The sequence below is a fragment of the Hesperophylax consimilis genome, chromosome 9 (assembly GCF_061612785.1).
Source record: "Hesperophylax consimilis isolate HC1 chromosome 9, BYU_Hcon_1.0, whole genome shotgun sequence".
Taxonomy (NCBI): domain Eukaryota; kingdom Metazoa; phylum Arthropoda; class Insecta; order Trichoptera; family Limnephilidae; genus Hesperophylax; species Hesperophylax consimilis.
This window is the reverse complement of record NC_142844.1, coordinates 19,864,406-19,889,564: the sequence shown is the minus strand read 5'-3', so window position 1 is coordinate 19,889,564 and position 25,159 is coordinate 19,864,406. Positions and strand designations below refer to the sequence as shown.

General features: G+C 32.6%; 1 protein-coding gene across 2 annotated transcripts; it reads left to right on the top strand.

Annotated features, from left to right (window-relative positions):
* Positions 1-24,045, top strand: LOC149421025 (protein FAM151A). Of its 2 annotated transcripts, XM_089635338.1 has the most exons (5): positions 1-155; positions 5,436-5,507; positions 6,946-7,077; positions 21,484-21,731; positions 23,436-24,045. In XM_089635338.1, the coding sequence occupies exons 1-5, from the start codon at positions 107-109 to the stop codon at positions 23,880-23,882; spliced, it is 948 nt and encodes a 315-aa protein (XP_089491464.1). In that variant the 5' UTR covers positions 1-106; the 3' UTR covers positions 23,883-24,045. The 2 variants fall into 2 exon arrangements, with proteins under 2 accessions (XP_089491464.1, XP_089491465.1); XM_089635339.1 differs by lacking the exon at positions 5,436-5,507.
* The last annotated feature ends 1,114 nt before the right edge of the window (positions 24,046-25,159 follow it).

The following is a 25,159-nucleotide window of genomic DNA, read 5'->3' as shown; positions in this document are numbered from 1 at the left end:
CTGAGAAATTTACAATTTGCGGAGCTTGTCATTTGACATTTTCTCTAGTCAAAGCAGTGACTTGTTGTGACTAGTAAGTGACCAGGAAGGTACGCACTGCAAAACTATGAACAAATTACCCGGAATATTAACTTTATTTATGTGCACTGCCTACAGTAAGTCCCATTTGTTTTATTTTATAAAATATCTTCTACAAATGGAACTGTTGTTCAATGAAGTGAATAAGTAATATGAAATCATTATTTTCGATTGATCTTTATTACGAATGGTTTACATTATGTATACCAAAAAATGTGCTTTGGATAAATTGAAGATTTTCCTACTATTTTTCCTGGGTAAAGTAAAATTTTTAGTTACTTTATAAAAAGTATAAGCATAATAAACGACAAATAAAATGTTTATAGTTAGAAATGTATGAACGCATATAAGAAACAACTTTAAAAAAATACAATTTTATGACTAAGATTACCAGTGATAGTTACCCTTGATTATTTTTTTTCTTTCTTATAAAATTATTCACAAAACCCCTTTCGCTTAAATTGAGCGTTTTTAGACTATGTTTGCCAAGCGATTTTAATGCCTATTACCCATATTCATGGCGGTATAAGGCATACTAAGAATGGGTACATTTTTGGATGTGTATAGCTTTTAACGACCGTAATAAATAAGGATTTCTGATAAATGTTTGCTTTCCGACACAGTTGACAGTTCGTGACATAGTAGCATTTTTCATCTGCTGTGTGATGTGTAGGTAGAATATTCAAAGTTTCAAAGAGGAATTCGTGAAGCAAACAATGCAAGGTAAATAATAGAGACTAGTGTTTATATTACATTCTTGCTTACTAACAAACATGCAAATAATAAACAGTAGAGTATGTTTGAAAAATAATTATGCTTGTGCTATTTAAAAAAGTTTCTCTGAAGAAGATAATGGACAATGTCATCTGAATGTCAATGTGATTACACTGATTATAATAACTAACAACTAACACCTTGTTTAATAATATTCTCACTGATAACCTACCTTATTGATGCTTTATCTATTTCATAATAGTAATCAAATAACTTAAGTCTTGTAGTGATGGACAGAATGAATCGGTACAATCGACCTTATATTTTATTTTATTGTAATTTAACTAATACTTAAAGTATTTGAATATTGCAACTCCTTAATTATGGAGTTTAATTCTAGAAGTGTCTTAATTGAATTTCGATACATTTATTTATTAATCTTAAGTTAGCTCACATAGTAAGTAATATGTCACAAAAAATCAATATTTGAGGAAAATATGTTTTCTCAATTCCTTTTTACACTTAACCATCTTCTCAATCTCAGTAACTTCCTTCGGGATTTTGTTATACAGTTGGACTTTTGTTTTCTCTTCAGTTCCTTAGACATCATCTCTATTTTAATTTTATGTATGAAAATAAGTACATTAATATTTATATTTTGTTTAACCGTCATAAAATTTAGATCATTTAACATGTCTCTTATCCGTGTACATATGTTGAGCTTGAGTATTATTATTGGAGGCGCTGTTGTTTCGCAGAAATTTAAACGTAACATTGTCATCAACGCCATTTTGGCCGTTCAACGCCATATGGTTTTTTTTTCGTTAAATGCCGATATGAACAAATTGTAATCAGCAGAATGATATTTCATCAAAATGAAAACTAAACACACATTTAAAAAGTGATATAGAGTCATTAAAAGTAATGAAATAAAAAGTAGGTTAAATAGTTACCTTTGTAACCTATTTTACCTAGTTTTTGTTTCATCACTTTTCAAGACTTTATATCACTTTTTGTAAATGTGTTGAACAATAATTTTGATGAGATACTCGATCACCCTATTATGTGTATCAAACAAATATTCCAGCATATACAGGGAGCAGCAGAGAGGACGGACGGTTTTAAAAAAATCATAAAATAGTTAATTTTTACTCAAAAACAAATTTATTGATGGAATCAGGTTCACGAGAAAATAGCATTTGAGACAGTCAAGTGTTGAAAATCACATCAGGCATGTGGTGGCCGAAATGGCAGTGCTGGAGGCGTCTTGGAAGTTCGCGTAGACTCTCTCCAACATCGCTCTCTCAACTTGGGCGACTTCCACGCGAATTGCGTCCTTCAATTCGTCCAGAGTTCGGGGCTTGTTCTCGTATACTCAAGTCTTGAGGTGTACCCATGTCCCCATTTTCAGGAGTTCGAACTGTTCGCCGAGCTCCTCTTGGTCTTCTGTTGAGTAGTTCACCACGCCTGCGAAGTGATTCAACCCAACGAAGGATGGTGTTTCGAGAGGGAACAGCTATATTCCGATGAATGTTGAAGTGTCTCTTAAAAAACTCACGCTGTACGACGGTGACTGACTCATTATTTCGGACGAAACAATCATAGACGAAAACGCGGTGCTCCACCGTCCACGGCTCCATGACGACAACTGGTAAAACAATACTAGGAACTAACGAGTCAAGCGGCACCCCCCTCCTCTCTCGTAGACGGAGGGGGAGAGTACTACCCATCTCAAAAACGTCCGTCCTCTCTGCCGCACCCTGTATTAATAATAATAGCTATTTTATCGATTTCTTGGCCAAGAAATCGACAAAAAACAATAATTGTATTACCTCCACAAATCACATAGACACTTCTAGCACTAACCCCTTGAATTATATGTGCACTTAATACTAATTGCTAGCTGCAATCCGAAATATATTACATATTCATACTTTTTCTATGCACAGAAGTACCAGCATTCAAAGTTAATTGAAATAACCTTTAACCGCACCTTTTTTCTGCACTTCACTTTTTTTTCTTAAGAAAAACCGCTTGTGTGATGTTTTTAGTTTTGATGCACAACCTTGGCTTCTAAATACATTATAATATCTAGGTAGGTACCAAGATAATAAATAGCATATGATTTTGGGAGAGGTTAGAAATTGTTAACAATAAGGAACTTGAGTGAAAATATTATGGCTTAAAATCATGTATTCATGTAGATCAACAAAGGCTATATCTGAATACATAAGTTTTATTATATGTAATTACACGAAGAATTAATAAATCATAATTTAAAAACTATTACAACCGTGAGACACTCAAACGCCCTATGATTGGTCGGTGGGTTTTGACAGCATCTAAACAGCCACCACGGGTTGGCCGGTCGCGTGCATTAAGAATTTTGACAATTTTATGCCACAATGCGCTGCGTTGTGCGTTGTGCACACTTGTCACTACTACGGTTAACTAATTATTTCAAAATAATTACTGTTTTTTGGTAACCTTTCAAAATATTTAATGTTTTTTTTGTTTGTTTGTTTTTATACCGACCTGAGTGGAATTGACCTTACTGTTAACCAGCAAAAACGGGGTGCGTGTGATGTAACGCGTATCCCGTCAGATTTCGTTCGTTTTGGCGGGCTTTGAAAAATGTTAACTTTGAAAATTGATGAAATCGATAATTGTAAAAAAAAAATTAAAAAATACTGATATTTAAGTCTTATTGCAAAATTTTGAAAATTATCGATTTTCGATACATAAAGTAATTGATGAATATTCAGTCGATTAAATTTTAGTTAGCCAATGGTTTTTCGAATGTGTCGCTCACAAAATATTATTATATTCTATTTTAGTGTATTAATCGGTATTAGATAGTACGACACAGATTTACTATAATTTTAAGAGGGCGTTTTGTGGGTGTTCCACTCCTCCTTTGTTCCTGATTTAGCAGTGAATTCAAATATCAGTTTTAGATGTCAAGAATCTCAGTTGGCAGACCTTTGGTTAGACACTTCAGACAGTGTGAGGTCTACAAAAAGAACGACGTTGCTGTCTTTAGTAATCCAATTCGTCGTCACTGATTTTTTAGGCCAAAAATTGACGTGACTCTTCAGTGACTTCCAAATTGATGAACTTCCAGATTGCAATATTTTATATAATTCGGATAATTCAATTACTAATCATAATTATTTGTGATTTGGTTTATTAAAGTTTAAATGAATAGCGATAATCGCTTTGCCTTTTTATTTATTTTATTTATTTATAAATTTTCGGGAAATCGACAGTATACATTTAATCACTTTGTACATAAGTATTGTATAGCTAAGATAAAACCAATCACGGATTTCCTCCTTGTGACTTTACCTCTACTGAGACAGCATAATATGGAATTAGTAAATTCAATTTGTGAGAAAGGAATATGAATTAAAAAAATTATACAAAACAAAAGATTATATAAAACGAAAAATTAATACATTTATAGCCATGGAGAGAGGTTGTAGATATAAATCATAATAGAGATATAAACATTATTCACAAACCATCAGAGAAATATTCTTTTGTGGACCTCTTGTATTTGGTAAGTTCGCAACTGAAAATATCAACCTTGGATAATACGCTATTGTAATTATTGCATAGACTGTTCGGGCAAGAATTCTGCTTATAATATATATATTAGTGCTTACTTTAGGTTAGGTGATGCTGGTTTAAGTTTAATACATATAAAATATGAGATTTTTAAGTATATAATTTTGATTTAACTCTTCGAGTGCTGGAAGTGCATATCGGTCACGAAAAAAATGTACCCGTTGAACGCCGCCGCAGTGGCCAAAAGGCACATTAAAAATATACTTTCTTTTCATGAGATCTTGCATCGTAAAAATGTTTATAGCTTACTAAAATAAATATTATTCGATTACTAACAAAATAAACAATAAGATAAGAGTTCTTGCTCTTCATTTCATAAAGAGCAGCCGTTTTAAAATTATGACAAAGTTAATATTGCATCATTCTTCACCGCGTTCACCTAATGCTACGTATACATACGCGAGTCGAACTGCCGAACTGAATCTCAACTTATGTGAAAGAAATGAATCAACTGCAAATAGCGCGAACGCATGCAGTTGCTTCGTTTCTTTCCCGTAATTCGTGGCTCCGTTCGCGTTTCGGTTCTCGAATGTATACGTACCGTAAGAAGCTAGCATTGAAGTTCGCTAGCCGGTCTTTAAAATATCTCGTATTCTATCGGACCATCCTTGCAATGTTTCAACCCGGTCTCATTTTTCCACACTTGCAGCTTCAGTTGAAATATTTGCTATTGGTGAGAGCCTGTGGTATTTATTATCTATTAGTCTCTGAGGTAGGCTTAAGGCTCTCTGTTTCAAGTCTGGTAATGAGAACACTTTCGTCCATTTCGAAGCTAATAGAAGGTAAATTCGTGCGGACTTGTTCAGATGAGCTAGGACTTAGGGAATTAGACAAGGAGACGGAAACACCACGCCAGAGGAAAGTGCCAAGGTCTACTGAAAGCATTGTGAAATACCGCCGCTTTTTTTCTTTCCCATCTATGAATAAATATTGCTCTACTACACGAGCTATTGAAGAGGCAAACAGGTCCACAATGGGTCTGCCCCATTTGTGAAATATCTGTTTTGTTGCAGGAGGTAAAAGGTGCTACCACGGAAGAGGAGTTCCTCAGTACAAATGGTCCGCAAGGCCGTTGTACCGTCCTGGTAAGTAGTGAACTTGCAGGGACATATTGTATTTGTCTACAAGAGACAAAATTTTAATGGATTGAAATGATTTTGAAAATTCTCGAAACCCAATTCGACCAGTTGCTGCAGAGACTGTTGCAGCTGCTCCCTGAAAGCTGCATGCATTTTGGCCGCCAAGGGTTTTTCAATGGTGGCGCAGAATCGTCTGTTTATCCGGAAGAAGAAATGCGAGGATGCCTTCGTGTTTTTTGTCACGCTTTACGGATTCATACGAGGAACTATTAGAATTCGAATGCTTTGGTTTTTTTTTTTGTCTTTCATCACGATTCACATTCGTCGACGTGGGGATTTCCACCGCTTTGAGAGATACAGTATTATTCAATTGTGTAGGTAAAATTAAAAAATATATATAATATACATTTTTGGCCAGCTGACATAAATAATCCGTGAAGTTTGTAAAAACAATGCACAGCATTAGAACACAAAAGAATGGCAAGATTCTCGCCTTTGTCGGTAATTGATAGGAGAAGAAACAAAATCAGTTTTATCGAGATACACTATACACATTGAGAACAAACAATTAAACAACCGTTCCAGATAGAAACTTGAGTTGATTTTTATATCGTTTTCATTATTTTATTTTATTTTTATTACACAATATTTGGATGATTTAAGATCTATCTTATTTAGATGGCTGCTTAATTTCACTTTTATATATTTATGATTATGTAGGTATGTACTCATTATTGTTCTTTAAAAAAAATGTATATTATATCTTTAATTATCTATTATATCTTTATAAATATGACTAAGTGGATTAATTTATTATCCGTAAATACACAATTCGGACATGTACCTAGTTTAGTAGTTAAAAATAATGTAAAAAATTAATAGGTACAATGAAGGCATTCCCAATTGGGGTATGTTTTGTGGCTGAAGGTATTGGGAGGGGAAGGTGGGAAAGTACCTTGGAGGAATATAATTCCTCCAAGGGAACCCTGCTATCATCAGGGCGATAATGAAAGTATTTACAGAAGAATTGAAGCCGAAGTCGAATATAATCAGAGATGATACAATCCCTCTCACCCAGGAATATTCGAAACGGCACTATGCAATCTCATATTATTATCTTGTAGAGATTCGAAATATATATTTAACTCGAGTTTTAAAAGTTTAGAATAAAATATTTAAATAAATAAATAAAATAAAACATTTTAAATTTCAAAAGAATAACAAAACAACAGAACATCAAATGAACATAACCAATTAACGCATTAAAATTTATTACATAAAACGAACAACAATGTGTTGACGTGTTTTGTTGTTTATTCGTGCATTTTTTGCTGAATTCTATTTTAGTTTTCGAGATAATACCTGTCTGACAAGCAGGCAATAATTATGTTATTGATTCGTAAGTACCGGTTTATGAATGTATCAAAAATGATTAAATTTATAGGTCGAGGAGATGCGGACTTTCGAGCTCCGCCCAACACTATCGACTTCTTTCCAAACATCAAGGGAAACCTGACCAGTATAACATGGGCTCATGCGGTGAACGACAAGGAATATCTCAATGAAGTACTGAAAGGTATGAATTATCATTATCATTTAGAATTTAGAATTATTAACACCGATCTTCAGAATGGACGGGGAATATCTCTATTTTGTATTGAATGCTATGAGTTATCATTGTCTATTTTGAATTTAGAATTATAAACACTGTTCTTAGGTATGGACGGGGAATATCTCTATTTTGTAATGAATACTATGAATTATCATTGTCTAATTTAAATTTAGAATTATTAACACTGATCTTCGAAATGGACGAGGAATATTTCTAGTTTGTATTGAATGGTATGAATCATTATTTTCTGTTGGAATTTATAATTATTCTATTTAAAGTGTTAAAAAGGTGAATAATCATTATCTGTTTGAATTTAGAATTATTCTAGTCGAGGATTCTATTTAAAGTGTTAAAAATGTGAATAATCATTATCTTTTTGAATTTAGAATTATTCTAGTCGAGGATTCTATTTAAAGTGTTAAAAATGTGAATAATCATTATCTTTTTGAATTTAGAATTATTCTAGTCGAGGATTCTATTTAAAGTGTTAAAAATGTGAATAATCATTATCTCTTTGAATTTAGAATTATTCTAGTCGAGGATTCGACTGTATATAATATTATCTAGATGAAGTGTTGAAAATGTGAATTAACATTATCTAGTTTGAATTTAGAATAGAAGTTCTCAGATTGTACAAACAGGTGTTTTCGGAATTTGAATGCATACAGCTCTAATGCAGAACTTCTGTATTCTGGTAGGATATTTATTTAGTTCACATTCCGGGTTATTTCCCGGTGAGTTTATAGACTGAAGACAGGAACGGACCGGCAATCAAAATAATTTTTTTTTTTTATTTCGACATTTTTAATAATATTACTCCTGTTACCCGGGTTTGCCCGAGCTTCAATATCCTTTTTTTCTGAATGTATGATTTCTTCGATATTTCAAATATCCTTGGATCGTATTTAAAATGATGTTGCGAGCTGAAAACAGTTAGGTAAACCCACAGACATAGGAATTAATAGACGAGAAGATAATGGCGAGGGGTAAAATCAACTGTTGAAGAACGAAGGGAGTAAAGCTGACTGTGATTCGTCAATAAATCAATCTGACAGTAAATAGGCATCTCGCATTATAATATCACCATTTACTTCTTAAAAGTAAAATCTGCTTTTGAATGAATAGACATTTTTACATGGGAGCGCAAATTACTCGCCACGTTATGAACAAATTTGCGAAGTCCAAATTCGGAAAAAAAATTCGGTTCTATTTTCAGAGTCGAATATTTCGTTTAAGTATTTAGTTAAGACACTTTTATAAATGTTCATAATTTACTTCCCAGCAACCAACCAGCTTTGTGTTTCGCGTCCAGACGTTTCTCGATGTGATAGTAACAACTGATTCATATTATACGATGTGAATATGCTTAAAATAAAGTAAAATAATGCTTATATATGGAATGTAATACGACAATTGGGTTTATTCTCTTTTTCACATCTATTTTTACAAGTTTTCATAGTACAAGTAAACATTTTGCCGTGTTATTTCGTAAAATGAACCGATGATGCCTCGACCATAGTTCGCACAAGAATGATGACGTCACGTTTTCAAATTTCACTTGAGGCCATACGCGAGCACAGCCGGCTCCAATGGAACCGGTATGGGGAGTGGGGATAATACGCTTTTAATCACTTAGGGCAGGTCTACTTATATTCATATGTCTATGGGTAAACCTATAAATTCTAGAAATAAATAGCTGTGGACATTTTCATGACACCAGAGCTAACCGTTCAAGAGTTTTTAGTATGACTCATAAGCAGACGCTCTTAATAATACCTTTACCTATAAGCATATGAGCGTATTTTCTGCTGTAGGATATATACATATATTACATAGCTACGTACACAATTTCATATTATCAAATCAATAATAATTAATAAATGGTTTCTTGTACTTAAATAGACTAGCTTTGATAACAACAAAATTTTGTGTTCAAAACACGGACACATTTTCGCACATATTTTATTCACAATAAATTTCATTAGAAGTAATTGTAAGTACAAAACAGTCTTATGAGGCAAGAATATTGATTTGAACGCGTGTTGCAATGTTTTGTGTGAAAAGGGTTACAAGAACGCGTGAAGTGCGTACGTATCCTCCATAAATTGAATTCTGCTTAGTAAATCCTGTAATGTCTATATTACTGTAAACAATTTTTCATAAGAACACCGCACCGAGTACTGTCTGCGTACACTCAACGCATCAATTTTTGAATATAAAGTCTCTTCTGAATAGGTTATTAAAAATGTATATATTTAGAATAAATATTTTGTTTAAAGCAGCAAAACTCTCGAATTGAAATTATGCACAGCTTTTTCTGTCTGAAATTTCTACAGGGAGAAAACTTTGTGATAAAAAATATTAAGAATCTTTTCAAATTATTCGTTACCCGGTTAAAAACGGGATTGCAGGCCGAATTAATTGATAGGTTTCCTAGATATAAACTTTTAGTGAAATGTCAAATTTAGTCACGATGTCGAAACTCGTGTTCATAAAAATCCTAACATTTTTCACATTTCGTCATTATATATTAGACAAACGCTGGTGCATGGACACGTATTCCGAAATTATAACGAATTTATCAAAAGTTTATCAAGAAGCGGCCTGCAGTCCCGTTTTTAATCGGATCACCAAATATTTGAAGAGATTTTTCTCCGTGTAGGTCAGCGCAAATAGTTTTCAGATCTCAAAGTCACTAGCTTCACGGAGAATGTATCTTTGAAATATCCATCAGTCGAAAATATACAAACAAGTTTTTTTGTCAGATAAAACGGCCCTGATTTAAAAGGTAAAATTTGTAAACAGTCGAAAACACTATCTATAAACACGTATCTGGTGACGCCACCAGATACTGGGTTAAGCCGGTAGACTTGCCTTGAATCTCAAAGTAATAAGAGTATCTACTCAAATAAGGCACCTTCGCACTAAATGACGTTTTTTTCACCCATGTGTGAATAAGGCCTGAGTCAAGGGAAGGGACAAATGGGTTTTGGATTTCAATTCCCATCCCATTACAGCTGTCGTGTTTTTATCTGAAATTTTACATCGACTGTTTAAAAACGTTACTATAGTTTTAGAGACTGTACAGATATTTATCAAAATTAAACATTAACAGGTAGCAATCATTTTATGGTTATATATTATATAATTATAATTGGAATACAATTATTTTAAAATAATAATAATAATAATTGGATGACTTGTATAGCGCCGTTTTTGTGTAAAATCACCTCAAGGGCGCTGTACAAACTTATAATACATTTCTACAGTGATCTATGTTATTACTTAACTATTTATGGAGAAAATATACAGTACAATACTTACCTGGTAGGTCAATTGAGATTAACACTTAATTAACATTATATAATTGTTTATTGGCGAAATTTAGATACAGGATTTAGGACTTAATTGAAAAATTGAAAATAACTGGACTTTCTCTTAGGAATGGTATATTTAATCTAAGGGTACGACAGCTTAAAAAGGTAAGTTTTTAGTTTAGACCTGAATTCTGTTGGACTTGTTATGGATCTTAGTTCCGGAGGGAGTTTATTCAAAGCCTTCGGCCCAGATACTCCAAAAGCGCAATCACCAAACTTAGTATTTGTCTTGCGCTCAGGTTCTATCAGTCTGCCTACAGCTGATGATGTTGCTGATCTAAGAGTTGAATACTATTTTATTGAGTATGTAAACCAACCGGTTTCGGTTCAGTATGAACTTTCCTTAATAAACAATTAGATTTATCGAATAGTACAATATGTGTTTTTGTTTGTTTGTTCTTTTAAAACTTTTTATATATATATATTCGGGTTCCATGATAACTCAACACAGTGACAATTCAACACACTTTGAAAAAGTGATATAAAGTCATTAGAAACGATGAAAAAAAAATTAAACCTAACCAAACCTAACCTACTTAACCAAGCTAATAAAGTTTTTGTTTCATCACTTTCCATGACTTTATATAACTTTTTAAAGATGTGCTGTTTTATCCGGTCACCATATATTCGATAATGGAGTTCTACAAACTTCTATAAATAAAAATTGATAACAATCAAAAATAAAAACCCAAATTTTGTTTTTAGCATGTTTATGAAACCTCGAGGAAGGTTCAGGCTGAACCGAAACCGGTTTGTTTGTTATAGTTATTTATATACTTACTCACTAAAACCGTGTCCAAATAAAGTTATTTTATTCAAATGAATAATATATAATTTACCAATACTTAAACCGGAATATAAAGCAAAATAAAATATTAATTTTTCACAAGAATGCGAATATTTGTATTTTATTACCAAAAGTTCGATTAACAGTTGAGGTTAGGTTAGGTTACTACGTTTTTTCTTACCATATAACCTAATATACAGAATTATTTTTGAGTAGGTTCCAATATCTTGTGTTCATATCATGTTGCTGAAAAATGGTTTCTGGCAAAAATATGTTAATTATTGATGTTTATGGCGAAGCTTAATGCAAAATCACTATTTTGATTAATCTTTATAACGAATTGGTGTACATTATGAATACCAAAAAATATTCTTCAGATAAATTGAAGGATTTCCTATCGTTTCGCTTGAGTACAATACAAATAAAAAATAAATTACTCCATAAAAAATATAAAAGTAAGCTACTAATTTTTTTTTTTCAACAGAAATGTATGAACGAGTAAAGGAAACAACTTTAAAAAAATACTGTATTATAGCTAAGATTATCTGTGACAGTTTCACTTGATTAACTTTTTTTGCTTTCTTATTAAATTATTTACAAAATAAATAAAAACCAGTTTCGTGCTTGAAATTTAACGTTTATAGACTCCGTTTGTCAAGCGATTTTAATGCCTATTACCTACAATATAAGGTATAACAAGAATATACACATTTTTGGCTTGTAGCGCTAAAATTTAAACAAGGTATACCAACATGTTATTTCGGGAAACGTTATCATATAATTTGATGTGCATCTTTTGGTGCTCAAACAGCAATAATTTTAGCGGATAAAAGCTAATATTTGATTATGAAAACATCAGTTAAACATAAGCTACTTAAAATTAATTCACATTGCTCCGGCGCAGATAGTAAATAGACAAAAATAAACTGAATTTGAAACGGAGCAGGCAGTGGGATTCCCCGAGAGTAACTAAGAATTGTTTTATTTATACTTCAATTGCCTTAATTACGGCTTCTGTTACTTGCAAAGGGACTTAATTAGCGCACATATCACAGATGATCTAAGCTTTGATCATCACTACGCCCCAGACAATATTTTACAATTAAATAATCATTAGTTTATTTAATATTTACGAGCTTTCTGACAGGATTAATCCTTCGTATCAAACAATCTTAACTTTTCAAATTTTGAAATTTAAGTCCCGGTTTGTCCGTTGTCCGCTGTCCGTTATTCCGGTTGAGACGCATTTAAAATTTTGTAAGAAAAGAATTTGACCGTAAAATTAACGACTGAAATAACTGATCGCTATCTCGCGAAGCCATCTCATCACCAGCTCACCACCAAAATAACATTGTTGCGCCCATACATCAGACTGCAAATTATCCAGGGCTGATGTATTTATTTTATATAATATTCGTACATTATAATTTAACGTACTAATTTTGGTTGTTGATGCATAAGTAGGTAAGTAATGTGAAATATTCCTGCGTTTTATTAAAATTCAGTGAAATTTTAATTTAAAAAATTGGAACTAATTATCGTATCAGATAAGTAGGTACCAATATATTTTATGAAACAATAATTCGTATTTGTTTTGTTTAAATGGTGATGCATAGATTTGACACGAGACAATGCGCGTGGTTTCACTGAACTATGTCCAATGGACATGCATTCACTAATATATTCTTTGAATGGTTAACCTTATGATGATTTTGTACGGTTTGTATGAATATAACGTGTCTTGTAGTTTTATAATCGGATAAATGTCGTAATTTTTTAAGTTTACTAACATTCGATAAGTAAATTTCTTCTTTTGAACGCAATTTACTGTGGCATTTCGTCATTATATTAATTTGGAAAAACCCAGCTGCATGAACACGTTTTCAGATATATTTTGAATATACTTATATTTTATTAGGAAATGGCTTGCCGTTACGTTTTTAACAGGTAAATCAAGCATACTCACTTTTCTTCTTAAATTTAATTTGATTAGTTCGTATTATTTCACAAATTATTGATTAAAATTACTATATTAGTATATTTGCGGCATATTTCACGGTGGTACATACTTTCAGGTACTTTACCACCTTCCCCTCCCCACTAACTTCAGCCTCAAAACTTAAGGCGATGCACTACGTCGTGTAATATTTTAAATTGAGCCGCTATCAATAACAACCCTTACGTAGAGGGCGATAAGGTTTAAATTTCCGCTTAACACCATCCACCTGTTTTGATTTATGCAAGAAAAAAACATGGCCAAAAAGTGCATTTTATTTTATTTTGTGGATGTTCAGGCATACATATTTTTTTTCGATCATTTTGTAAATAACTTAATTTGCCACATTATACAATAAAATGATAATCGAAAATGGGTTCGTAAGTAGGAGATTTTGAACTTTAAAGCAGTTTTCATAGGCCTTATACATTATTTTTTTCTGGGCTTATAAAAAGACTTATCTAAAAAATACTCGATTATTTCAAAGGCCAAGATGTATTCTACTCGCAGTATTTAATTAAAGCATCTGAAACATTTCTAGCTGACCAAATTTTCAAACCAAAAACACACGATTTTGCATTACTACGTATGGCATCGCCTTAAACCAATTGGGAATGCCATAGTCTCACTGGCTCCAGACGGTTAAGAACTCAGTTGCGACTCTTTTTTTTGGCAATCAAATAAGTTTATATAATTCGAGTTTAGATATTCTTTAAGGAAAGTGAATTTGATATTTTTCCAGTTTCCATCCTCTCCACCTTACTACAGTAAAATGGCGTCATAATAATACAATTTCTCCATATGAGATCTCCCTTTCCAAAGAAGTGCATCGTCGTGACCGCCATAGCGCTATTCCATATTCATTGAGTATTGCCATTCTTCCGTGACTAAATAATAAACCAACATGATTGTGTTCGGAACATTCACGGTTAATATGTCCGCAACGAGTTATGTCACGTGCGTCTATGCAAATAGTCTAACAATATGCTTTAGTTCAAAAGAGTGAGGAGCACCTTTAGAAGCGGAGGTTGCAGGATCGATTCTATTGTTCAATATTCCTATACTGTAGACACTCGATTTAATGGGATTGATTGGGAAGATCCCGGAAAATCGGATTTATTGTAATCTAAACGCGTCAAAAATGCTTTAGAATATTAGACGTTTTACCAAAACCTCCTGGATCATCTATTATCTAAGATCATCTGTTTTGAATTTACAAGGTGCTTTTTGTCATACTTTTCCCCATATTGAAACATATCGGGACCCATTTGATTTGCATGATCATTATTTTCATACTTATGATTTCATATAGATAATTGCCATTAGAGAAGAAAAATAATATTTTTGACGGTTATAAATCGTAAAAAACACCTTGAACATGTACATAGATCACATGAAAGCATTTGACATTTGCCTTTGCCGTTTCCGTAAAAAAATCATCAAAAATTCACACGAAATTCGTAATACCGAAGAGTAATTCACCTTCACAATCAGTATCTAATAAACACAGATTTTTATCAACATTTTAAATTTATAACGAAATAAATTTGCAACATTTCCATACACTATAGTTACGTTAAATAATGACAGAACATGTCAAATAATGTCCACCATCTTAAACTTTATGAATATACGTACTAAAGTAGAACATGTAATTTTTTTCATTCCGAATCCATATGAAAAGACGACCAGTGGAAAACTGGATTTGAAGGTGGATGGGTTCCAACACACGATCAAAAAAACTTCTTCACCAAATATTGATACTATCTATCAACTTGGGATTGGTCTCATACCTCACTCGACCTGTAGGTACTAATTCTTAAGTGTCCTATACACACGAAAACTTCTCTACGAATTTACGCGTTCGAAATAACCCATTTTCTTTTGTTTAGACACTAATTTACCACGTTCCATTTATTTCACAAAAATTTAAGCAATTCATCAAATTTCAAAGTTGATTTTCAAATTCTGTGAAAGTTTTATTCAAGTTTTGTTATTATTTTAGTTACGTGAAAGAACTGGCCAGGAATTATATATTAAAAGAACTGGAATAGAACCTTTAGAGAACTTGGAAATAACTTTGAAATATTGTGAATTGTACAAATCCTGTGATAGGTTAGCCCGGTTTTGTCAGCGTTCTAAATATCTCCATATCGACCAGCATCATATCCACTCGAGCGATTGGTGTCACGTGACACCAATCGCAATCACAAAATGTACATATATATACATTTTTTTTACACTAACCCCACACACGATCCCTGAGGAAAATAATTTCCCTCAGGGGTTTTGTCATCATTGGGGATACCGTGTATAAGGTTTTTTTGCTCCACCTTGTACAAACTCAATTCTTTCATGAAAGGTACACAGATATAACATAATTGAAGCAGTGATTTTTTTTTTTTTCTTTATTCATAAAAATATATTTGGATACAGGTTAAATACAGGCTTTTCGACTACCACACTAGACACATGTCTGTATTATGGTAGTCGAGATTCAATCCAATATTTTATTTGCACGGCATTCTCGGAGTAATTGAATTTTTATATAGAAAAAAACTATTTATTCATATTCATATTGCGTATGTACATGCGCAAGCAAAGAATTAATTTTAATAATTTGAAACATAACTTGCAAAAATTGTTTTTCCCTAAAATAATTAAATTATCGCCATCTAGGAAAGAGCAGATATTCTTTAAAGTAAATCTCGGTCAACTCGAGAGTGTACTGTATTAATAACATACTCGCTCAGTGCACACCGCTCAACTTCTTATCCTTGCTGCATAAACCGCATTGGTTTTACAGCCGTCTGCAGCCAAAGGATTTACCTGTTACGGACCTTATCGGTTTTTAGTACCTACGCCCTTTGCAAATGGAATAAAACAAAGATACCTACCTTACTACCTATATACATTTATATATCGAAGGATTTATTCAAGCACAGTAGCGGCTTGGATTAATCAAAAACCGGTCAAATTTTGTGGTTACTTGACTTGCTAAGATGAAAGGGTTGTTTCGCAGAATTTGAACAATTCATCAAATTTCAACGTTCATTTTCGGGTTCTGTGAAAGTCCTATTCAAGTTCTGTTATTATATCATTAAAGACTAGTTGCTTGGCAGAACTAAAATAATAACAGAACTCGAAAAAATCTTTCCACAGAACTTGAAATATCTTTCAAATTTGAATATTTCAATAAATTTTAAAGATGATTCTTAAGTTCCGCGAAAGTTCCATTCAAGTTCTTTTATTATTTTCGTTTTTTTTAAATAACTGGCCAGTAATTATATAATAACAGTACATGAATAAAACCTTCACAGAACTTGAAAATCCACTCTCAAATTTGATGAAATTGTTAAATTATTCGACCCGGATTTGAAATTTTATTTCTAAATAATCAAATTATTTTCTAGACATGAAAAAACGGAATAAGTTATAAATAGAAAACATATTTTATAATTGTTCAGGCATTAAACAATCAAATTATGATAAGTTCCTTGTTATCTAGTAATATAACAGAATTTAAAAAAATGTTATTTTTATGTTACAATTTTTCTCCACGAATTTGTTAAGGCGGGATCTTGCCTGAACTTATTCTCCGATCTGTTTCATAGAATCTATTAAATAGATTTGTCAGAACCATGGATCTAAAAAGCTCTGGACGGAGTATTAGTGCGATTTTGTTTGAATGGCATTGAAGCCAAATCCAGGGTGAGGGAAAATTGCGTGGCAGCCATCTTGTCTGACAAACTTTAGAAATGATTTGTAATCATGAAAACTGGTGCATAACGAACTATTAAAATTTATTTTTTGTTGTTTTATTAATGCAGTTATAACGCTTATGATTTTTTGGGTATTTGATGAGACAGATAATGGGATATGCCATTAAATATGGGAATATATATAACATCTCAGATGGGGAAATAATATATAACGTACAAAATGACACAAAAAATGTTGTAATATTTTAAATAACTATTTTAATAACGTGGGAAAAAACCTAGCAAAATCCATAAATAAGACCAATATATCTAATCCACAACAAATAACACAATGTCAAATTAATAAATTTCACCCAGTCACAGAAATCGACATTGACAGAATTATTTCGAAACTAAAAGGAGATTCTGCCCCCGGCTTTGATAACATAGATACTAAAACAATAAAATCGATGAAAGAATACTTAATTCACCCCATAACACATATAATAAACCTAAGTCTAGCAAATGGCGAATTTCCCAATAACTATAAAAGAGCAATTATAACCCCCATTTATAAAACAGACTGTCGTAAAGATCCACAAAATTATCGCCCGATTTCACTTCTCTCGAATATATCAAAAATATATGAAAAAATTGTAAAAAAACAAATTTGGACATTCTTAGAAGAAAATAAAATAATTAATTATAACCAATTCGGATTCAAAAAAAATACAAGTACTCACGACGCGATAGCAAAAATAACCAACTATTTATATACGGCCCTAGATTCCGATAAAAAATGTCTTGGAATATTTATAGACCTCAAAAAAGCTTTCGACAGCATATCACATAAAAAATTAATAAGTAAATTAAAATCAGTAGGGATTAATGGAAAAGTCTTAGCATGGATAACTAGTTATTTATATAAAAGACCTCAACAAGTAAAATTACTCAATCAAGTCAGCGATTCAAAATATAGCGACTTTTCAATACCCCAAGGCACGGTTTTGGGACCATTGTTATTTATTATATATGTCAATGATATATTCAATATTTCCAAATATGGAGACATTGTCTCTTACGCTGACGATACAGTCCTACTACTAAAAGCAAACACCTGGTCAGAACTAAATAACATGGCAAATACAGATATCAATGAACTAAAATTATGGTTTGATGAAAACCTGTTGACTTTAAACTCTGAAAAAACTTATTATTTACCATTTTTCATTAAAAAACAAGAAACACCTAAAGAAATAAACATAATTATCCACTCTGTGAAAAATACAGAAAACCACAAATGCAATATGTTATGCACAAACATAGAAAGCAAGACCGATATTAAGTACCTAGGCATAACAATAGACCAGCGTTTAAAATGGTCCCCACATATAAATATTCTGAACAACAGAATAAGGAAACTAACATATATATTTAGATGTTTAAGAGATATTTTAAACGAAAAATTACTTAGAACCACATACTTCGCTTTCTGTCAATCAATTATACAATACGGCATTATAGGCTGGGGCGGTACATATAAAAATCAAACTCAAACAATTTACATATCACAAAAACTAATAATAAAAACCATATTAAAAAAACCCTATTCATATTCGTCCGAACTTTTATTCAAACAATTTAAGGTCAGAAAATTAAGTGCATTATACTTCTACCATGCAACATTACAAATTTATAAAAACTATATTCAAAATAAAATTGCACCCTTTAAAAATAACAGAAATCTTAGACAAACGTCAATACTTCCTACTCCTAAATGTAAAAAAACAATAGGACAGTTCAACCATGAATATCTCGGAGTTAAATTTTTTAACTCATTACCAGAAAAAATTAGAAACATGAATGCAAATATAAACGAATTCAAAAGCCACCTTAAAAAGTATTCCGAACAGTTGAACTGAATCGTACCAAATATAACAACACCCCCATACACACAAGCCCTGCTTATTTATGGGGGTACATCGAATACTTATATTATGTAATTAATAACCTACTATATTGTGTAATTATATTATGTAATTGTTATATTATGTAATTCGTGTATCTTTTTTTTACTAATAAAAAAAACTAAAAAAAAAAAAAAAAATATTTGGAATTTTTCATACATCTTTCTCCTCTCCCAGCGGCTTCAAATTGTTCTCGAATAGGTTCATGCATAGAATAGATCAGGTGAGAACGCGCCATTAGTTCCACGTTCAAAATTTGCCGCCAAAAATTATCCCCGAAATCTTAAAATATGTCTTAGTTAAATGTGAATCGGCAAACTCCCATACCGGCAGACACAGTTATGTGAAATATGTCTTAGTTAAATGTGAATCGGCAAACTCCCATACCGGCAGACACAGTTATGTGAAATCAGATTTTGTGAAGCGCATCAAAGTTTTTTTAATTTTGCAAGTTTTTCTTGCATTTCGGATTTTTACCAATTTATTTTGAACACCTAAAATTTTTAAGCTCTTCTAAAAGATATGTTATTTTTTAAGACAATTTCTATACATTCTCCGAGTTGAGATAGTAATTATACGGAATTCCCTCGATAGAAAAAATTCGCAAAGAATTGTCCAAAAATTATAAAAAACACATTTGGCTCTGTAATAACACGAAAAAAATCACGGTGTTTCTTTAAATGCTAGTTTAAACAATTGTCGAGAGATATTTGCTCTATTTAAATAGATCGAGCTTTATAAACGCGCTCCCTCTAACATACTTATTTACATCTCCCTTTCAAACCATATTTTTCTTTTTGAACGCTTACATAATGTTTTAACTATTATTATTGATTAGAAAACAAAATAAACAGGTGTGTACTATCTTCACGTTGTTTTGTCTAAAAACTAATGTGGGCAATCACTGTCATTCGGTATATTGTAAATTATGCGGGCTATCAATGTCAATTAGTATATGTGGGCCATCACTGATAATTTAGCTATAATTTATTTTTGTTCATTAAAAAAGTCATTTGTGGTGTAATTTAATCGATGGAAGAATTTTATGGGTAATTAATTAAATACTGTGCAAATGTTTATTATTTTGTGAAATTGTGAGTAGGACTAAATCTACGCTCATTCAAAGTCATTATTTCCTTAAGTGGGCAATAATTATCTATTTTACCCCTACTCTATCAATAGTCTGAAATTCGAATGTTTATTTTTGTAATTCATGTTCATTATTTCTAATTTTGAAAAAATCACCTTTTAGTAATTCATGTTCATTCGTTCCAACTTTGGAAAAATCACCTTTTAGTAATTCATGTTCATTCGTTCCAATTATGAAAAAAATCACCTTTTAGTAATTCATGTTCATTCGTTCCAATTTTGAAAAAAATCACCTTTTAGTAATTCATGTTTATACGTTCCAATTTTCAAAAAAATCACATTCGAACGCCCAAGGAAATTATTATATCATTTAATATATAAGAAGCAAGTTCATATCTACACCACATATAATAATCATACTAGTATACAGGGTGCATCAAAATCTGGGAGAATCGTCAAGTAGGATTAACAATGGGCGTCATACATTATTCATTATTCCCTTTACAGGTTCAAGCCTCGAGATTGATTAATGTGAACATTCATTCAAGTGAAATAAATCTCTCTTTTGATGGACCCGTTAATACAGTTGTATTTTTTATGATATGCATACTTCAGGTAAAATAGGCATCGGTTGTTGAACTGGGCACACGAGAAACCAGTAATGTTTGTACAGGGTGTACCGCTTTCAGAAAAACTTGATTTACAGCGACTTTTTATTTCATTAGAGTCAAATAGGTACATTTGTGTTCAACCAGATTAAAATGACCCACATTTCGGTAATTTGATGGCTATGGCAATGAGGCATTAATTCAGTTAACATTTCGTAATATGTTTCTTATTTAGTTTATAAGATTATTTAGTCGTCTGGTGCCCATGAGACTGGCATCCCCAAAGGTTGGTTGAAGGGGAAGAAAGGGAAGTACCTGCCTATTCAGATCTGGTCACCAAAAGCGGCCAAAGCCAATTCAAGCAAAGTTTCAATTCTGAATGGTGTTCTTACACCAGTGCGATACTGAGAATATCTCTCACTGAGTAAATTGTGAAATAACACAAATCAATGAAATGAAAATTTAATTGAGCACGCCGGGATTTGAACCCGCGACCTTCAGCTTGCTAGTCGAGATCCTTACCCCTCGACCACGGAGGTCGTCATGAATGAATGAAAATCACAATTGAACAAAACGACACAATTTTATTTTCAAGGACTCTTTCTAATTTATGGCTGTCTACTTTATTCAATGTGTGTGCTTTTAAATTTCTGTAGAGATGAACTTCGTAATAATATAATAAATTAAGATAATATTCACGTCCTGGAGCCAGGATAGCTAGCGTGCAAGTGCCTCCATATAATTCCAATAGAATAACATTTAATTTCCAAGAATTTCAACCGACACGCAATGACGATTTATAGCAATGGTCATCCTGATTTGATAATGTAATTCCTTTCCAACAGGAGCCATAATGATGATTGAAGCCGACGTAGTGATGGGAACCCTAATAGACGACCCTTCCGAGACCCTACAGCCAATCATGGGCCACCCGCCTAGCATTAAATCTGATATCAGTCTCCAGCAATTCCTTCACACGATCAACGAAGCGAATCTTGTTCCCAACGCCACAATGAAGGGAGTTAAGCTCGACTTTAAGTCTATTGAAGTGTTCGAAGAGTCCTTGGGAAGTTTAAACGAACTCTACGAAAAGGTAAGAACAGGAATGCACTTATAAAAAATCCTGATTCATAGACACGCAGCATTACGCGTTCAATCCGAATGAATCACGTCCGGGGATTTATTGGGCTATAAAAAATATCTAACCCACTGGAGATTCTATGGATTATACTAACATTATGGACAAGTCTATCTTTCTCATAAACAAGGCGTGTAACAGAATGAGAGGTCCCAACGGAGATCTCAGCGGCAGGACAATAATAACAAATAATAACTTCACAGGGATCACGTTTGGGCGCCATCCAAATCTTTTATATTGTTAAAAATAATAAGACTCCGTTGTAGCTTCTCCCTCTCTCTCATAAATGACACATATAACGAAGAGAGAGATGAGGGTGAACCTCTCAGTGGCAGAACAATGAATGTAACACAATATACATAGAAACTCAATTTCGATTTCGATGTTATACGAAATTTCCGAGAATCGTGTTAAGTATAATAAAAGGTATCCCTCAGAGTAAACATGTTTAACGCCATTGTACGAAAGTTCTAAAAAAATGTTTCCAAAACTTATTAGCAGCTTGCGGCGGGGTTTGTGTTTGCTAGTGATCTGTATCTTACAATAAAGACGGGTGACTTAAATAATATCACGTGTCTGTACAGTCCACCTTGTTTTATGTTTTATGCAATTTCTACCGATTTTTAACAAGTTTTTAAGATCCAAAAAATATATGTTATTTTTGAAGATAATATCTATACATGTGTTATGCCGAAACGTTAATTATATGAAATGTCTCGATATAAAAAAAAATCGAAAATTATGCTCCGAAAATTATTTAAAACACGTTTTGTTCTATTATGTAATATGTTACAGGCATGAACAAATTCACAGTATATCTTTAAATGCAATTTTAGCATTTGTACAGAGATTTTTGCTCTATTTCAAACGAGACGTTTTTATTAAATATTTTCACCATTTTCGCTTAATTATTATCGTTTTTTTAATATTAGCGCGCTCCCTCTAACATTCGTATTTACTTATCTCCCTTTCGAGCCATCTTTGAACGCTTACTACGGGGTCTTAAGAGCTGCCTTCTTCATACAAAACTTAAGTTCAAAATACTTGACCAAACTGAATAATATATATTTTTTTATCGAAAAGTAAAGTAAGTATCTAGTACGCATGTGTGTTACTTTATTTATTTGAGTATTATGGAATATAGGCTAGTAAAAAATTTTCATGGATTTTAGAGGCAACTTTGACAATTTTTTGTGACTTAATCGTAATTATTATAAAAATAATCTTGAACAACCTACTATGTAAATACAAAATAAAAAAATAATACATTTATTTGGCCTCAAATTTAAATTTTGTATGAAAATTTTTATGAGGACTTATTTAAATTTTTTTGCGATAAAATCTAGTGAAAATCGAGCTTTTCTTTTTTTCCTTAATTTCATAAAATGGACAAGCACATGTTAGAATGATATCCGGAAGGTTAGATTTACCCTTCGTCAACTGAACGCAAATAAATCAATAACTCATGCATTTAGATCCCCGTATTAACTCGGGATGATAGCGAAACGCGAATTTCTGAATTAACCAACCCAGGCTAATAACCAATGTTTTTTTAATGTTTAAGTTGAGAGTCAGCTTTGTGCACCTGCAAAGATGAAAGATAAGATTCGACCGATTGATAAAAGCCTCCATAAATAATGTAAGGATAATAAATTCCAGGTTCAATACCCGCTGTGGATAAACGCCGACATCTTACCCGGCCCCATACTTAGCACCGGCATCCCAGTGAACGCTACTCGATTTCTGGAGGCGAGCAAAAAGTATCCAGCCGCCATGCTCTCGATCGGCTGGACCACGCGCTACGGAGGCCTCTTGAGGAACGGCTCCTACACCGACACCCAAATCGCCCGCATGCTGGACACGGTGCGCGAAAGCGGGGCACAGAATGAAGTCACGTTCCCCGTGAGGGCAGGCCTGGCGGCAAACAGTCTCACGCAGATGACAGAGCTGTTACGGTCGACCGGTTTGCAGTCCACTCTGACCGTCTGGTCGAGTCAGGGAGATTACGTGGATATTGCAAAACTGAGGGCGCTCATACTGGATGCAGGGCTCGACAGGGTTTATCTCGATGTTCCTGAGGAGGTTTCTAGTCAGCTGCACTTATAACTAGGTGCCTACCTACTGGGAGATTTTATATCGAACTTGGTCAAAAATCGATGAGATTAAAATGTTGATCCTTTTAAATTATGATGTTGTTTATTGCAGATATTAGATTAGATTGTGTAGAAATTAAGCACTCTATTCATGTTTTGCATAAAGTGTTACCAAGAAAAAACTGTTTTTCTTAACCCCAGAAATGTTACAAGTTGTGACGTCACTTGTCACCAACCTCCGTAACAATGGATTTCCAATTCATATTTCCCACATTTTTTTTTTTATGAAAATAATAATTTAGAAATTTCAAGAAACAGTCGATTACGCGTAAAATATCGATATATCTACTCGAAAGCTGACTTTTCGAAGGTCGCCCACAAAATAATGTAGGTAAGCGAAAGGTTAATCTTATTCATTTATTTTATTTTAGAGAAATCAACTGTTTACAATATGGTTGGTTTATACATATTCAATTTACTACACTGAAAACTAATTACAGTTTTCCTCATTATACTAAAGCATTATGGGCCTTACTGAATAACCATTTACACTACATTAAAGGTTGCTTATCCGTTGTATAAAAATATAAAACACGTTTATTGGTAAGGAGGTCAGTATTCAACAAGAAAACAGTGTAGGTATTACAGTATATTATAAATATTATTACATTTTATGATAGTTTATATTTATGTTATAAGCACTATTATAATGTACCAATTTTTAGGTGTGTTAGACAACAAGAGATTGTGCCGACATTTTAAAAAGGTAAGCGTTAAGCGAAACAACTAATTCAAGCCAATTGTATCGAATTGATTGCGCTTATTTTCAGTGATGTCATACAATTTCCATAACAACCCGGTTCTTAACGGTTCGAATGAATCAATGGTCATTAAGAAAATGTGTTTCACAGGGTTTGGAGAGTTGGCCAAATAAAACATTTTCTGTAGAAATTAATGAAAACACGAAATAAAAAATACTATACATATTTTCAGACATTGAAAAACGCATTACGAACGAATTACCTTAGAAATATTTACAAAACCTTTATTTAAAAACAGGTTCCAGTTGTTTTTGCGTTTAGCATACAGGGGGCACTTTTTATAATAATTATTATCAACATGATTCTCATAAATTGAATTTTCTTGCTGAACGATATTACCACTTGTTGTTTTCCATTGTTTTATTTTTTTTATTTTATTTGGAAAACCAACAGTTATAATTATTACAAGGTATGGTGTAGTAAGTGTTAATTATTTAACCAATAATAGGTTTTCACTTAGGTATTTCCA

What these genes read in the sequence shown, in the direction of transcription:
- LOC149421025 (XM_089635338.1), top strand. Translation starts at nt 107, where the DNA reads ATGAACAAATTACCCGGAATATTAACTTTATTTATGTGCACTGCCTAC. An exon ending in ATTTATGTGCACTGCCTACA is followed by an intron (nt 156 to 5,435) that starts GTAAGTCCCATT and finishes GTTTTGTTGCAG; the next exon opens with GAGGTAAAAGGTGCTACCAC. An exon ending in AAGGCCGTTGTACCGTCCTG is followed by an intron (nt 5,508 to 6,945) that starts GTAAGTAGTGAA and finishes TTAAATTTATAG; the next exon opens with GTCGAGGAGATGCGGACTTT.